The sequence below is a fragment of the Petaurus breviceps genome, unplaced genomic scaffold (assembly GCF_028583685.1).
Source record: "Petaurus breviceps papuanus isolate PSGF00001 unplaced genomic scaffold, PetGlider_PUasm1.0 101, whole genome shotgun sequence".
Classification (NCBI taxonomy): Eukaryota; Metazoa; Chordata; class Mammalia; order Diprotodontia; family Petauridae; genus Petaurus; species Petaurus breviceps.
The window spans coordinates 6,957,781-6,973,251 of record NW_027185575.1 but is presented as its reverse complement, the minus strand read 5'-3'; the positions used below and the strand labels follow the sequence as shown (position 1 = coordinate 6,973,251).

Here is a 15,471-nt window from a genome sequence, read left to right as displayed (position 1 = left end):
TGCACAGGCTTCAAGGGGAGTGCTGTGCATCTTTAGACAAACATTACCCAGAATCATGTCAAAGCCCCAAAGGACTGAAGGACAACGGAGGGCCGCTTTGTCCTAGATGAACCAGACTCTATTGCAGCGCTATTAAGCCCTTTCTGAGCCTAAGATCCTTTAGAGAAATGCATAAAACAATAAGAATCTATGAAAACAATGAGCAGAATAGGGTAGAGATAGGGATTGGTGATTTCATTGCTATAGGGAACTCCCAGGGGAGGAAATGCTCTCTACTAAATGCAAGTTGGTCCTTTCTCTGAAATGTGTAGTCTTAAAGAGCTGCCTGGGTACTGAGATGTTCAAGTGACATAGACAGCATGCATCAGAGATGGTTCTTGAATTTTAAAGGCAAATCAACAGCCACTGAGAAAGAAAACCTGTCCTAGTCTTAGATTAATGCCATGGGAAGCTAATCTCGGACCTCTGATCTCTGGACAAAAGTATCACCTCCCAACGTTATCCGGAGAGTTCTTAGTCTTAGACTAATGCCACGGGAAGCTAACCTCAGACCTCTGATCTCTGGACAAAAGTATCACCTCCCAATGTTATCCGGAGAGTTCTCAGTTTAGTGTGTGCTGCACCAGAGGAGCTGCGAGATTCTGTCATCTTTATAATTAGTATTGAAAGAACTGGTGGCTGTTTAGCCTGGAAAAGTGGACTTGTAGCCATCCATGGAAGCTTAGGCTAGCCCTTTGGAACAGCTGAGACTCAGTCTCCTTGATTGTAAAATGGAGGCAGTTAGACAAGACAGCTTCTAAACTCCCTTCCAGCTCTAAATGTACAAACTTGAGAATTGGGAAGAACAGGAAAACAATTTTTAAGCATTCACAGCCAAGGAAAGCAGGACTCAAAAATGCTAATATAATTTGTATACGCTCACACAAGAGCCAAATAACAAAGGTAGAATCTCTCTCCTCCAGGGCCAAACATTCACAGTTCCCTCAGTGGAGGTACTCAGGCAGAGGCTGGAGGATCACTTGTCAGAGGATGTCACAGAGCCGGGTTTGTCCAAGCCTCGGTAGGACGTGATGGCCTCTGGGGTCTTCTACAAAGCTAAGGCTCTATGATTCTGTCTTCAGTTCCTTGGGGCAGCTGGAGTTATTAAAGGGAATGACACAGAAAGCAGCTTACTGACTGTTTTATGGGCCCAAAGCTCTAAAACATGTTTTTATAGCTCAGTGAAATTAGAATTAGATGACATATGACATGAAATAGACCTGTTTTCTCAAATCAGGTGAATTCCATTTTTTTTAAAATAGACAAGTCATTTTCAGATTACTCCTTCGGAGTCTCTTTATTTTGAGGATGAACTGAATCTTCAGAACAACTTTTTCTGGCCATCCCTTCCCTATTATAAATCTCTCAGTCTCCCGACATAGTGCCTGGCACAGAGTAAGCTGTTAATAAATGTCTGTTGATTGATTGATTCCCACAAGTGTTAGGGACCACCTACCAAAGTGTTCTGGGAAAGCTTTCTCTGCTCCTCACCCCAAATGCCTTTTTTTCAACCTCTCTTTGCTGCCTGAAATCCCACAATTTGGATTTCATTTCTTTGTCATAGGGTTGTTCAAAGAAGTAGCACTTTCAGAATAGAGTGCTAAGTAGGGGGTTAGTAAGACAAGAGTTTGAGTCCTACTCCTGAGGTCCACTTGGTCCTCTTTGAGAACGAAGGGCGAACAGCAACAGCAGATAAGGTTTACTAGTGATGTGGACCTGAGTAAATGACTTAACTTGTCAGCATTTATTAAGCACCTGATAGAAACCCTGGGTGTCTTCCCCTTCCAATTTGATTTTTTTTTTCTGGACTGCATTAAAGAGGCCATTCTTTGACTCATTTTTTTACCTAGCCTTAATCACTGCATGGGTGTTGCCTCAGTCAAAGTGAAACCTGCTAAGAACCTTAGCTTTAATCTCAGGTCCTTCACTGCATCCTGAGCCATCTCCGGTTGTCTTGATATATATCTGGTTACTGTACTTAGATGGCTCTGGAGGAGAAAGTGAGGCTGGTGACTTTACATAGGCCTGCCTCTCTTAAATCCATTTCACTTGTATGTCATGGCATCACCTCCTGGTGTCATGGTCTTCTTTGAGAAGAAAGGGCAAACAGCAACGACAGCTATGTGTTAAGTACCGGTGATACAAAGAAATGGGACGGGGTGGAGAGAAGAAGTCTCTGCTCTCAAAGAACTCACAGTGTAATGGGGGAGAGAGCATGCAAACAACCATGAACAAGATCCATAAAAGATAAAATGAGCTAAGTCTGAGAAGGAAGGCACAAAAAGTAAGGAGAACTGAGAAAGACTTCTTGCCAAAGGTGGGGCTTTAGCTGAGACTTGAAGGAAGTGAGAGAAGTCATGATGCTTCTTCATCAGGGAAGGAGTTCGAGTCATGAAGGTCAACCAGTGACAAAAACTTAAGAGTCAAGAGGCGTAGTGGAATGCACCAGAAATGGCAAGGTCACTGGATGGCAAAGTACATAGACAAGAATAAGGTATAAGGACCCTGGAGAGGTGGGGACACGTCATGAAGGAGTTTGGTAGCCAAACAGAGGAGTTTCTGTTTGATCCTGGAGACAACAGGGAGCCACCAGAGTTTATTGAATGGGTAGTCGACATGGTAGACCTGAAGTTAAGGAAGGTCAATCTGACAGCTGAATGTTGGGAGTGGGGAGAGGCTTCGAGCAAAGAGGCTCACCAACAGCCTCTTGCAGTAGTTTGGGAGGGAGGGGAGGAGATCTATACCAGGATAGTGTGACCTATCCCAGCCTTGTTTCCTCATCGGTTAAATAAGGATGATAACAGCACCTACTTCTCAGGGTTGTCATTAAGGATCTGGGATAACTTTTACAAAGCACTTTGCAAACATGAAAGTATAAGTTGTTGTTGTTATTTGTAAAATGTGGCCAATCATACCTCTTGCCCCTATCTCAAAGTCTGTTGTGAAGATCAAATAATAATAATAATTATTATTATTATTATAGCTAGGTGGCACCACAGGGGATAGAGAACCTGGCCTGAAGTCAGGAAGACTCATCTTCATGAGTTCAAATCTGGCCTCAGACACGTAATAGCTGTGTGACCCTGGGAGAGTATTTTTGACCCTGTTTGCCTCAGTTTCCTCATCTGTGAAATGAGCTGGAGAAGGAAATGGCAAACCACTCCAGTGTCTTTGCCAAGAAAACCCCAAATGTGGTCATGAAGAGTCATACACTACTGAAATGACTGAACAATAACAAGCTGGAGGGACCTACTAGAGGTCTCTCCTCTACTTTTTGGTCACTGATGGCATAACATAGCCTAGGGTTACCTCCACATGACAATGAGGTCACAAAGAATAAGTGGAAGCCAATGAACACCCCTGCTATTGCCAGGCACTGTGCTAAGCACTTTACAAATGCTATATTACATCTACCTGGGAGGTATTTTATTATTATATAGCAAAATTATAATATAATATTAATATAGTAATTATTTCTATTTATGTATAATTATATAATATGGTATAATTGTATAATAATTATATCATCATTATCTCCATTTTACAGATGAGGAAAATGAGGCAAATAGAAGTTAAGTGATTTGCCCAGTGTGACACAGCTGGTAGGTGTCCAAGGTCAAATTTGAACTCAGATCTTCCTGACTCCAGGCCTAGCACTCTGTGATTTGGGCCACCTTCCAGACAGTAGAAATATTTGTGTGTTTGTATACACACAAGCATACATTTATGCATATACATGGAGAGAGAAGACTTTAGTCTTCCACATATTTTCAAGCAGAATATATACAGCACTTGCTATCATTCAGTTTTCCCTAGGAGAACTTTAATGCTATCAGTGGTGTCTAAGTTAGTGAAAATGAGTCCTGCACATCCTTTTCAAATTCACACAACTAATAAATGTCTGAATTTGAACTCAGGAAGAGGAGCCTTGCTGACTCCAGGTCCAGAGCTCTATCCAATGCACCACCTAGCTTCCCTAGTATTTATTAAGCACCTACTATGTGCCACTTTGTGATGGACTCTGAAATACAGAGAGGTAATAACATGGCTTCTGATCAATCAACAAGAAAAATAACCAGACTCAGGAACATCATTGGTAGTTTTTGCACTCAGTAAGTCAACAAGCATCTAATAAATGACTACTGTGTCAGGTAGTCAACTAGAATTTATGAAGTACCTTCTAAATACCAGGTAATGGGATAAATTCTGAGGAACCAAAGAAGACAAAAACCAGCCCCTTCCCCCCAGGAGCTTACATTCTATTTTTTTTTTATTTTGGAGGGGGGAAGGATGGGCAATTGGGGTTAAGGGAATTGCCCAAGGTCACATAGCTAGTAAGTGGTAAGTGTCTCAGGCCAGAACCAAATGTTGAGACAGAGGCTGGGTAGTGGAGGAGCTCACCTGGCATAAGGACTGGCAAAGCTCCAGTGACTCCACCCTAGTTATGGCTCTGCCCAAAGAGACTTTAGTCCAAGAAGGGGATTAGATGAGAAAGCATCTCCTCCAGGAGCTTCTGAAAATCTAATGCAACAATTAGAACATGCACCCTGGTGAGGAAGCTGAAGGAAAGCCAAACGTGATAGATAGGCTTCTACCCTTCCAATTACATAGAAGCAACCATCTCAGGCACCTGGAAAACTGGGAGTATTCTATAAAAGGCAAATAATTAGAATAATAACCTCAGGAGCTGACAATAGATGCAGCTATGGGAACGCTGAGGTCCAAGTTAGAAATTCATGTTAAAGAATCCTTCTGCAAAGATCCTTCTACAAAGGGAAACAATGTGGGAGAGTAGACATCATTCTGGCTCTGGCCTCAGAGACTTTGGTTCAAATTCTATCTCTGAAGTTTACTGCCTGTGTGACCCAGGGCAAGTCACCTAACATTCCTGGCCTCAGTTTCCTTATATGTAAAATGAAAGGATTGGGCTTCAGATGACCTCTGAGGAGTCCCTCAGAGACTCAATATCTGTAATCTTATGACCCAACTACACAACTCAAGACCCCAGAAAGTGTGTTTAGGAAGAAAAGACACTAAAATATTGCCCTTTCGTGAATATAGTTGTCAGTGACCATGAAGGCCATTAATTCTAAGCATACCTTGGCATAAATTCCCCATCCCCGACTCAAAGGCAACCTCCTCCATGAAGCCTTCTGTGATTTCCTCCCAGTGTGCAATGTCCTTTCCTCAACCCTCTCACAGCACTTTAATTTGCAGCTTCCAAATGTAATTATTATGCAATTTGATTCAATTCAATTCAACAGACATTAATTGTTTACTTTATGCAAGGCCCCATGCTAGGCACTAAGACAAAAATTAAATACTCCCTATCCTCAAGGAATTTATATTCCTACTGAAAGAAGTCAGTAGGTACACAGATAAACAAATCCTATATGTACAGGATTAGACAAAATTATTCTAAGAGGGAGAGAGGATTAACAATGAGGAAATTAGGAAAGGGGGGCATGTGTACACACAAGGTCCCTGAAGGGAGGGAGACACTGTATCTTATCTAAACTTTGTATCTCCCCTAAGTCTAGTACAGGGCTCTGAACAAAGTAGGCACTTGATAAATTTCTGATAAATAAGTCCTTTTGAAGATCCATAGTGAGAATGAGTCCAACATACATCCTGAAAGGGAGAGCAGCCCACTTTGGAACAGCTCTAATTGGTGGAAAGCTTTCTGAGGCTCTTTTTTGTTTGTTTGTTTTATTTTTTCCCATATGATGAGCTGAAATCCACCTCTTTGAAAAGTGACTGGTTCCCATGGTAGGGCTCCCACGGGAAACACATAATAGCATGCTTTCCTTCTGCCACCAATTACACAGGCTCAGAGTCATCCTGGCATGCCTATTCACACTCCATATACCCAATCAGTTGCCAGATCTTGCCATTTCGATCTTCACAATGCCTTTCCCATACGTCCCCTTCTCTCCACTCACACAGCCACCACCATGGTCAGGCTCTCATCCATCCCTTCTTGCCTGTATTATTATAATAGTCTCCTAACTGGTCTCCCTGTCTTGTTTCTTCCCCCTTCAACCCATGCTGCACACAGTCACCAAAGAGATTTTCCTAGAACATGTCAAACTTCTCACCTGTTTTAATAAACTCCACTGACCCCTGACTACTTGCAGGATCAAATATCATAAACTCCTCCATTTGCCACTTTTAAAACTCTTCCCAATCTGGCCCTGTCCTACCTTTCCAACCTTATCACAGATAACTTGCCCCTGGACACTCAATAGCCAGTTTGTCAAAGTGAGCTTCTTGATATTCATCATACACAATACTTCATCTCCCATCTCCATTCCTTTACACTGACAGCCCCATGCCAAGAGTGCTCTCCCTCCTCAACTCCACCTCTTATTTTCTTTCAAGACTCAATTAAGCGTCAGCTTATATGTGAAGCCTTTTCTAATTCCCCCATCTGCTAGTGCCTTCCCTAGACAAGTTTACATTCTACCACTTTTGGATATAGTCATTCAAGTGCATGTTAGTGCCTCCATTTTCTAATGAATAAGCTCTCTGAAGGCAGGGACAATATCACATCTGTTTTTATATCCCAGCACAGGGCTGGAACATTGTACCAGCCTAATAAATGCTCAGCAGTGGTATGATTGATGGTTCTGGCCCTAGTTCCCAAAACAGCTGATTGGTATGTGTTTGGGGAATGTGAAATAATTTAACATTAGCTTAATCAAAACTTAATTTTCAATTTGCTGTAGAAAAGGTCACTTTGCTTTCTAAAAGTCAAGTAGTTGGTAAATGCCCTCTACATTAGCCACTGTATGGTTTCCTATGGTTCTATTTCCCATCATTTGCAAAGATAGTTGAGAACTCATTGCAATTTTAATTCTCGAGGTCATCATTGCAGAATTAAGAGATCTCAGAGTGAAAGGCACCCAGAAGGCTATTCAGCCTCACCTCAGTACAAATTCTCACTGGCACATCCCCTACAAGTGACCACTCAATCTTTGTTTGAAGACCTCTAGTGAAGGAGAACCAAGTCTCACCATATTTTCTTTGATTATTCAGTGGTACTTATTTTGGGTGTTGCGTCTATAAAAAAGAAAATTTAGGAGGTCATCCATCATGTGTTAGAGTTCATAACATAGTTTGTTGGAAAGAACAGTGGCCAAGAATTCAGGGCACTTGGGCTCTAGTTCTGCCTTTTACGCTAATTCATTATGCAATCTTGGGCAAATCACCTAAATTCCCATGGACTCTGGTTTCTTAGATATATGTTGAACTATATATTTTCTCAAAGTCTTTTCAGCTCTATGACACTAAGAAAGATTCCAATGAGGAAAAATTAGGAGGCATCTTTTTCTTTAATGTGGTCGCACAGGGAGTTCTCTGACGGTCTCAGATCTAAATCAGGCATGTCAAAAAGTTGAAAAGAGAAACAAAAAACTAAGACTGGCCTAGAAGGTTTTGAATATTCATACACTCTTCATGTGCCTGTGAGGTACAAGGACATTTTAAAGATAAAACTCATGGAATGGAAGGAAAGGGGGAATACTTTTTGAAGATTTCCCAAGCATGCTTCAAATAGTTGGTCTTGGATTTCTCAATGAGAAGTGGCAACCCAAAGTTTAATGATATTCTCTTATGGTATTCTGTTCTGTGTTATATACATCTCTATATCTATCATTCCATAAGGTACAGAGGAAAAAAAAGACATCAAAATATGCCCATGGACAAATCCTTTCCTTTCTCCAGGGTCAGATTTTCCTTATCTGAAAAAATGAGGGATGGAATAGGACAGGACTTGATGGTCCTTTCCATCTCAGATGTTCTCAGAGTCCGTGAATGTTTCAGAAGGCTTAGTTTCCAATCAGCCTAAGCTACTTAGACTCCCTTCCTTGCACTGACAAGGGGAAACATCTGAAACACTTAGAAAGACTCCAACGAGAATTATGCTTTTCTGTGAACATCGTGGACTATTTGCTAAAACCCAGGTGTGGTCTCTGGAGCCAAGACAGATAATCTGGCCTATTTGTAGAAGTAGCATAATCTTCCACATTTCCTGCAAAGAATGCAAGTGGGGTTTTATTGTAAGACTAGAAACAGATTCAGTCCTGACTATTTTAGCCCATAAAAGTTAGTTTCTCATAAACTCATGCACATTGTGGTGTCACATATGATTATATTGTCCTAGTGATCTTAATACGTGATAATAATATAATAACAACTGGCATATTTATAATACTTTATATATGTTATCTCATTGAAGCCTCACAACACCCTTGGGAGGTAGGTGCTTCTATGATTCCCATTTTACAGAAAAGAAAACTGAGCCTGGGAGTGGCTAAGCGACCGACCAGGATTCAGACCTAGATTTTCCCAACTCCAAGCTTTGCGCCACTCTGTGCCGTCTCATATAACTCACAACTAGAGAGGAAGTGTTGTACAGTGCTTTGACATGGAGTCAGGAAACTGAACTTTGAACCTCTCTTGTTTGTGACCAGCTGTTGACATGTTGTCTCCCCTATTCATTTATGAGTTCCTTGAGAGTAGGAACTATTTTTTTACCTCTTTGTATTCCCAGCACTTAGCACAATGCCTTGTACATATCAGGCACTTAACAAATGTCTTTACTGACTGGTAGGAAAGTCACTCAAATTCCCACAGTCTCAGTTCCTTCCTCTATGACATGGAGATAATGGTATTCATCTTACATTCCTCATGGGGTTATTGTACAAAAAGAACTTTGCAGACCTTAAAACACTCTGGAAATGGAACTTATTTGTTATTCGTATTAATATTGTTAACAATATTAGCAGTAATATTAATACTGATAACAATAAATGTCCTCTATAAGTTCTCCTAAGACAAAGATGGAGATGAATGCGATTTTTCATTTCTTTTTTTTTTGTTCAGAGAAGCTTTTCTCAGACCTTTGGACAGGGTCATCTGGTTTTTGTTTGTTTTGGGGGAGGGTTTTTTTGGTTTTTGGAGTGGGGAAGGCAGGGCAATGGAGTTGAGTGACTTGCCCAAGGTCACATGGCTAGTAAGTGTTGTGTCTAAGGCCGGATTTGAGCTCAGGTCCTTCTGACTCGAGAGCCAGTGCTCTATTCACTACACCACCTAGCCACCCCCAGGGTCATCTGTATGAAAAAATCTTCTATCTCAATTCTTGCACCATCCCTCTGATGCTCTGGAAGAATGAACTAAGTAGGTATTCAAATATTCCTCACGCTTCTCCCTCTCCCAGTTTCTGAAATGGAAACCTGTATGCCCCAGTATTGAACCAGCCTTGGCTTGAGGGAGAAATAAGATCGATAAGGCTGCTGGGCTCTTCACTATCCAAATCAGCTGCTTCTAGATTTATAGTCATATTTTTGTCTCATTGCCGACAAGAAAAAGTACAGGAGAGTGGATAAAGCCTTGAGCTTGGAACCAAGAAGGATTGGATTCAAATCCTGCCTCTGGCTAATTAGCTGTGTGTCCTTGGGCAAGCCCATAACCTCTAAATTCTTGGGGCCACTCCCTAGGACTTATCTGAGGTCCTTTCCAGCTCTAGATTAACTTCTCCCTACCAAGTCATAGATGAACAGTGGTATGAATCAGTAGAGAGAGTTCCTGACAACAAGAGATACTCATACTTGAGAAATAGCATGTTTGGATGCCTCCCACAAAAAAAAATCAGCATGATGTACTAGACAAATAAAGATAGCAAAGACAACCCAAATGTTCTCTTGATATTAGAGGGATTCCAGAGTCATGTCAAGTCAGCTGTTATAACTGATGGTTCAGTTTTCAGTGTGGGCATTTTCACCTTGGAAATTGATAAATGACACTAATTGGGGCTCAATTTATTGTTTTGCTAATTGTCTAGATGTAAGAAAGTGTGCAGGTTAAATTAAAAATGTGTCTGGTGTACTTTTTTTCAGAGCTTATTGTTAAACGTTTACCAGCCCATTGCTGATATCCTCACAATGACCAGAGAAAGCAAAGGAGCCATAGTATATTTATTGGAGAATTTATGGGAGGACGTAGACAAGAGCTGTCCAAGATGGGGAGGCAATGGATAAGTTTTGTATGGTTGTGCAATTAGAAGGAATGTCCTCAATGATATGGTCATACTGCAATATACTTTAAATGGAGCATCCCCCACTTAACCAGTAAACATTTATTAATTACCTGCTATGTGACAGACACTGTGCTAGCAATGAGCATACAATGACAAAAAAGAAACAATATTTTCCATCAAGGAAATCTCATTGTTGCTGGTGTCCAGTGGAGATTAAATCAAGGCCACTCAATGTCATGGATGCCCTAACAGCAGTGCCACCTGGGAAAGGGATGCCTCTGGAGTTTCGAGTATCAGAATCATCAGTTTCTAGACATTAGTCCCCAATAGGGTGGCATCTAGATCTCAAGGTAGCATGTATCCTTCCTCTTCAGGCGGTTTAAAGGTTTTACACAGTTCTAGATAGGCAGCTTGCAAAGCCAGGGGGCCTAAATCAGTGTCTTGGTGCCTTTGAATCAGCAGGAAAGCCTTCCCCTGCCCTGGATCTCTCCACTCACACCCAGAAACTCTCCTAGCAATTCTTGCTGGAGAGGCTAAGGACAAGGATACTTTCATAAAGAACAAGATGACGGATTAGAGGCTTGTGGTTACCCTATTATTACTTTATGGCTGTCAGAAAGGGTCCTAATTCCATTGCCTCCAACAGACGATAATAAATTATTCAGTCTGGCTCAAAGGCAAAATGTAATGATTTACACATAAGGCCTTGCACAATCCTCAGAGGACTGCAGTTTGTGTTTCATTTCTTTTCTTTTCTTTCAAAGCACTAAGATACTTACCTGCTCCTTTTAATCATCTCCCTGTCACTAACAGTGAAGCACAAGGCTTTGGGAGCCCAAATTATCCACAAGAAGTATGTACATGCCGCCTGTACCCTGATCCCCCTTTCCCCTCGGGCCACAGAAATACATTCCTGGAAGACTTACTTCGTGTCAGCAGGCTGGATGTTGTTGAAACAACGGTGCATTGTGTGGTAGAGGAGGCCAAGAATGGTAGTCCAAGCTGAGAAAGAACAAAGTGACCAAGAGTTAGCCTCTAAGGGGACAAATGGGCAGAAGGCATGACATGCACTGAAGTGGTCCCAGACTCGTTAATTAAATAATTACATTAAATCATGAAGATGCACAAAGGAAGAATAGAGACCCTAGGAAAGCCTGGGGATGGGCAGTGAATAGAGGTCGCGATCCAGACTGGTGACTCAGCACTACGTAGAGCTCACTGGTGGAATTAATCACAGCCCTGTTACACTGGCCTGTCCAGGATAGTGTGTTGGCTGTGAGATCATTCAGGACACACCAGAGGACTGATCCTGACTTGCCCAGGGTCCCACAGCTAATAATGGTCTGAGGCTAGCTGCCCTTGCAATCTTTAGCTGACTTGTAAAAGCTACCCCCCTCCGCTAAGAGAGAGGCAGAGAAAAAAAGAGACAGACAGACACACAGAGAGACACAGAGAGAGACAGAGAGAATGTGTGTGTGAGTGTGCATGTATGCACCTAAATTTCTGTCTGTATGAGTTTTAATTTCTATTGTTTACTTGTTGTCTACATATGGAGTATGTATAGTTCTTCAAGCCTGTGAGCAAAGAAACAGATGCAAATTTTACAAGTAGCATCCAGCACACAAATATCCTTTATGGCTTTTGCTAGATTCCGATTCTTCCTTAATGTCACCCTTTGAAAAGTGAAGTAATATCCTGCTGATGGTTTAGGAGAGGTCACTCAGAGGGACAAGCCCTCAATTGGCCCTGGGCATTTTATCTTCGCTTTGACTTGGGCCTCATGCTAAAGTTTTGGGAAGCAAGCCAGGTCCTTCATGTTATCATAAGTTCAATCCTCCATGTGGATAACTGTCTAAGAACAAGCTGCATACAGAACAGAAAATCAAAAGGGGCACGAGGAGGAAAGAAAAAAAAAGGAATCTTTCGCAAGCTATTTTTGGCATTTCTCAAAACCCATTTCCATATGATCTCAATTATTTCCCTTTCACAACACACGTGGCAGTCACAGGCTTGATCCCTGCCTCCTGGTTTAGGGAACTCAACCATCAGAAAAATCAGGTAGGTGGCACATGGTGGGAAAACACCCTGATCACCATGGGGCCACGGTGCCCGTTAGCCTCCTTTATGGAGAGCAGAAGCTTGGCAAACAGCAATGATTCTGCCCTTTCTCTTCTTAGCTTCATCCCACTGACTGGATCTCTGTAGAGAAGCTTTAATACCTCCACATAATTGGGGCGGCCAGGTGGCTCAGTGAGTAAGAGCGCCAGCCCCAGCATCGGGAGACCTGGGATCAGTTCCGGCCTCAGATACTCAGCACCCACACAAAAATAACTGGCCGTGTAACCTTGAGCAAGTTACTTAACCCCGATTGCTTTAAAAAAAAATTTTTTAAATACCCCACATAATCTACAGAGTGCCTTTCAGATCTTAGAGAATGATGGCCATAGGAAGAATGGCAGACAGTGGAGAGGCTAGGGGGCCAAATGCAAATCAGGTGGCTCAGTTTGTCCTCTGAGAATTGCCAGGTATGGAACCTGGCACAACTTGTCTTTCTGAGTTTCAGTTTTGGCTTTTTGTTTTCATCTGTGGGTCAAAGGTCCTTCTCAGATCTAAATCAGATAGAGAACCTCAAAGCCAAGAAGATCTGAGTTCAAATCCCACCTCAGACGCATAATTGTATTATCTGACTTCTTATTGGTTTAGACCATTCTCTTGTAAGTGTCAGAGAAGGTACCGATGTGAATTGGAACATGAAGTGGAACTGGCAGTAGTACACCACTGAAGTCCCAATCGGCTCCCTATTCTTGTGATCCCATATAGCATAGAACACTCAAGCTGGAATCAGGAAGACCTGGTTTCATATTCTGTCTCTGATATATGCTAGCAGGTCTTACTACCTGTCTGAGCCTCACTCACTTTTCTCATCAGTAAAATGGCAATGATAATAAGGAAGCCAGGCAAACTAAGGGATGGAAGTGACTTTCCCAAGGTCACGCAGGTTGTAACTGACAAATCCTGGATTAAAACCAATGGCCTCAGACTCCCAAAGCAGCAGGTTTTCCACTATACTACATAAGCCAATTCTCCCTCATAAAGTAGACAGGGGCAGGATTATTTTTCACTCTCTTACTGAGAAGAAAACTGAGACAAAGAAATTAAGTGGCTTGACCAAGGTCACACAATTATTTACTGTTAGTTAACATGCAAGTTTTCTGATTCCTCATACCCTTTCCATGATAAAAGATGTGTCATCAAAAGGACCCCAACTGGCATTGGGAAAAAATAACATGTCATTAGAATTTTGATCATTCACAGAATTTTTCTTGGTTCTTGGAAGCAATTTCCCTGGAGGCCCAGGGAAGTTTGATGATGTATAACCCTTTCCTTTCAGGTGAAGGCAAAGGGCAGAGATGGAGAGAGTCACTGAATCTGCCCAGTCATGGCCTTCCTCACATAGTCATGACTTACCTTTGCTATGGAAGGCCTCCCAAGGAATTTCAATGTAGCTCTGTCCCTGGGTGGGAAAGCGGTAGTGATGAGATGCCATCGTCTCTGGGGGCACTTTGGCCAACGAATACTCTGCAAGAGCAAACCAGCCAAGAGGAAGATAAAAATCAATAACCTTTACTGCCCGATTCCCCCATAAAGTAGAGTTTGCTCTTTCAACAGCTACTGTAAATCTCGATTGTAAAACCCCAGCTGTTTTGTGAGGAAATAGAATGATCTCCCTGGAGAGGATGATTACCTTTGGAAGATAACTCCTTTAAGGAAAAAAGATGTGGGGGAGACATTCTGAAGCAGGTCACTTAACAGTGTGCCTGTGGAAAACTAACTGGGGTGTCACAGAGACCCCAAAGTTATCACAACAGCCTTTGCTCTTAGGAGTCATTATAAAGTTCAGAATGGACCATTTGGGATGCCACAGAAGACAATTTGCACCATCCCACAGGCAGCTTATGGAAGATTCATAGCATCTGCTCCTTTCTGGGCTCCCAGAGAGACCAGAATAAGAGATAAGGGGACAATAAAATACAGGAGATAGGGGGGGCATCATTTACTCATCAGCCACATAAATAACTGCATTAATATAAAAACATTGAAAGACAGACAGCTATTGAAACTAAGTCATGAAACAATTAACCTCAGGTTATACCAGTTATCCCTGGTCATAAGAAGAGGGGCCTGAGACAGAATGTCCCTATCTAGGGAGATAAAGATCTTTAGAATAGAAAGGCAATAGTGTCTCTGGTTTTACTTGAATATTCCTTTAGAAAAAGAGATTGCCACTGAACAGTTCCAGCTGATTCTATGAAATCTTGTTCTTGACTCTTTTATTCTCAATTCCTTTATCCATCTCCAGGCACTGCTGCTTCTATTCTCTTGATCTGAATGGAGAACGTGGCTTCAATTAAGTGATTTCAGCTTCCAGCTCTGCAGGAAAATGCTGACATGGGCCTGTTCATGCACCACTGAGTCGAATACATCTGTCCTGCTTCTAGCCGTGTTTCCACAGAGCATCATTTCATACACAACAAGATAGCTTCAGAAAGTCTCCTGTAGGTACCTAATTGTGTGCCATTGTGGTTTGCAGGTAATGCTTGATTCTCAAAGGGCTAAGCAAGCTGGTGGCATGATCTGGTTCTAGTGGGCGCTATCCAAGCTGAAAAGATTTGGACCTAGAAATAGACTGTTTAGCTAAATTTGGACCGGTCCATTGTCCAAACATGGACCCCGGGGCCACGAAGGTGTCAGCTACAACTTCTGTTGACCAAGATGTCCAAGGGGCAAGAGCTACATGAATACAGATGGCATTCGCAACTAGAATACCGGGCCTAGAGTCAGAAAGAGTCCTCTTACAAAGCTCAAATCCAGCCTCAGACACTTACTAGCTACGTGAAATGGGGAAAGTCCTTTAACCCCATTTGCATCAGTTTCCTCATGTGTAAAATGAGTTGGAGAAAGAAATGGCGAACCACTCCAATATCTTTGCCAAGAAACCCCAAAACAGGGTCATGAAGAATTGGCCACAACTGAAAAGGGACTGGGCAATATTTTATATATGTTATATTTCCCCTCCTACCCCAGGGCATCAACATTTAGAGGATGCAAATTATAGCAGCTATAATAACTGATCCCAGAAGTGAAGCTCCATAAAGGCAGGGACCGTATTTGTCTCTTTTTTAATTCCTTACCTGGAACACAATAGGTGCTTTAAAAAAGTTTATTGACCAATCAGTTAGAATACTAGATAGCTTCTGAGGTCCCATCCATCTGGGACAGTCTACAGTTTTATGTCTTAGTAAATGTTTATTGATCAGGAGTAGTGATGCTTGGACTGGCATCCATCTTTACACCCCTGCAGACCTCCACCCCGCACCATTTACCCCTCCATC

The 15,471-nt window shown here is 42.1% G+C and overlaps 1 protein-coding gene across 2 annotated transcripts in view; it reads right to left on the bottom strand.

The window, feature by feature from the left end:
* The window catches only part of LOC138158698 (adhesion G-protein coupled receptor D1-like), a 476,877-nt gene that overhangs the window by 405,042 nt on the left and 56,364 nt on the right, over positions 1 to 15,471 (bottom strand). For both annotated transcript variants that reach the window (XM_069084871.1, XM_069084953.1), the window contains 2 exons: positions 13,547 to 13,657; positions 11,005 to 11,080 (listed from right to left, as the gene is read on the bottom strand). In XM_069084871.1, coding sequence (XP_068940972.1) covers positions 11,005 to 11,080; positions 13,547 to 13,657 — 187 coding nt within the window. The remainder of the gene's footprint in view (positions 1 to 11,004; positions 11,081 to 13,546; positions 13,658 to 15,471) is intronic.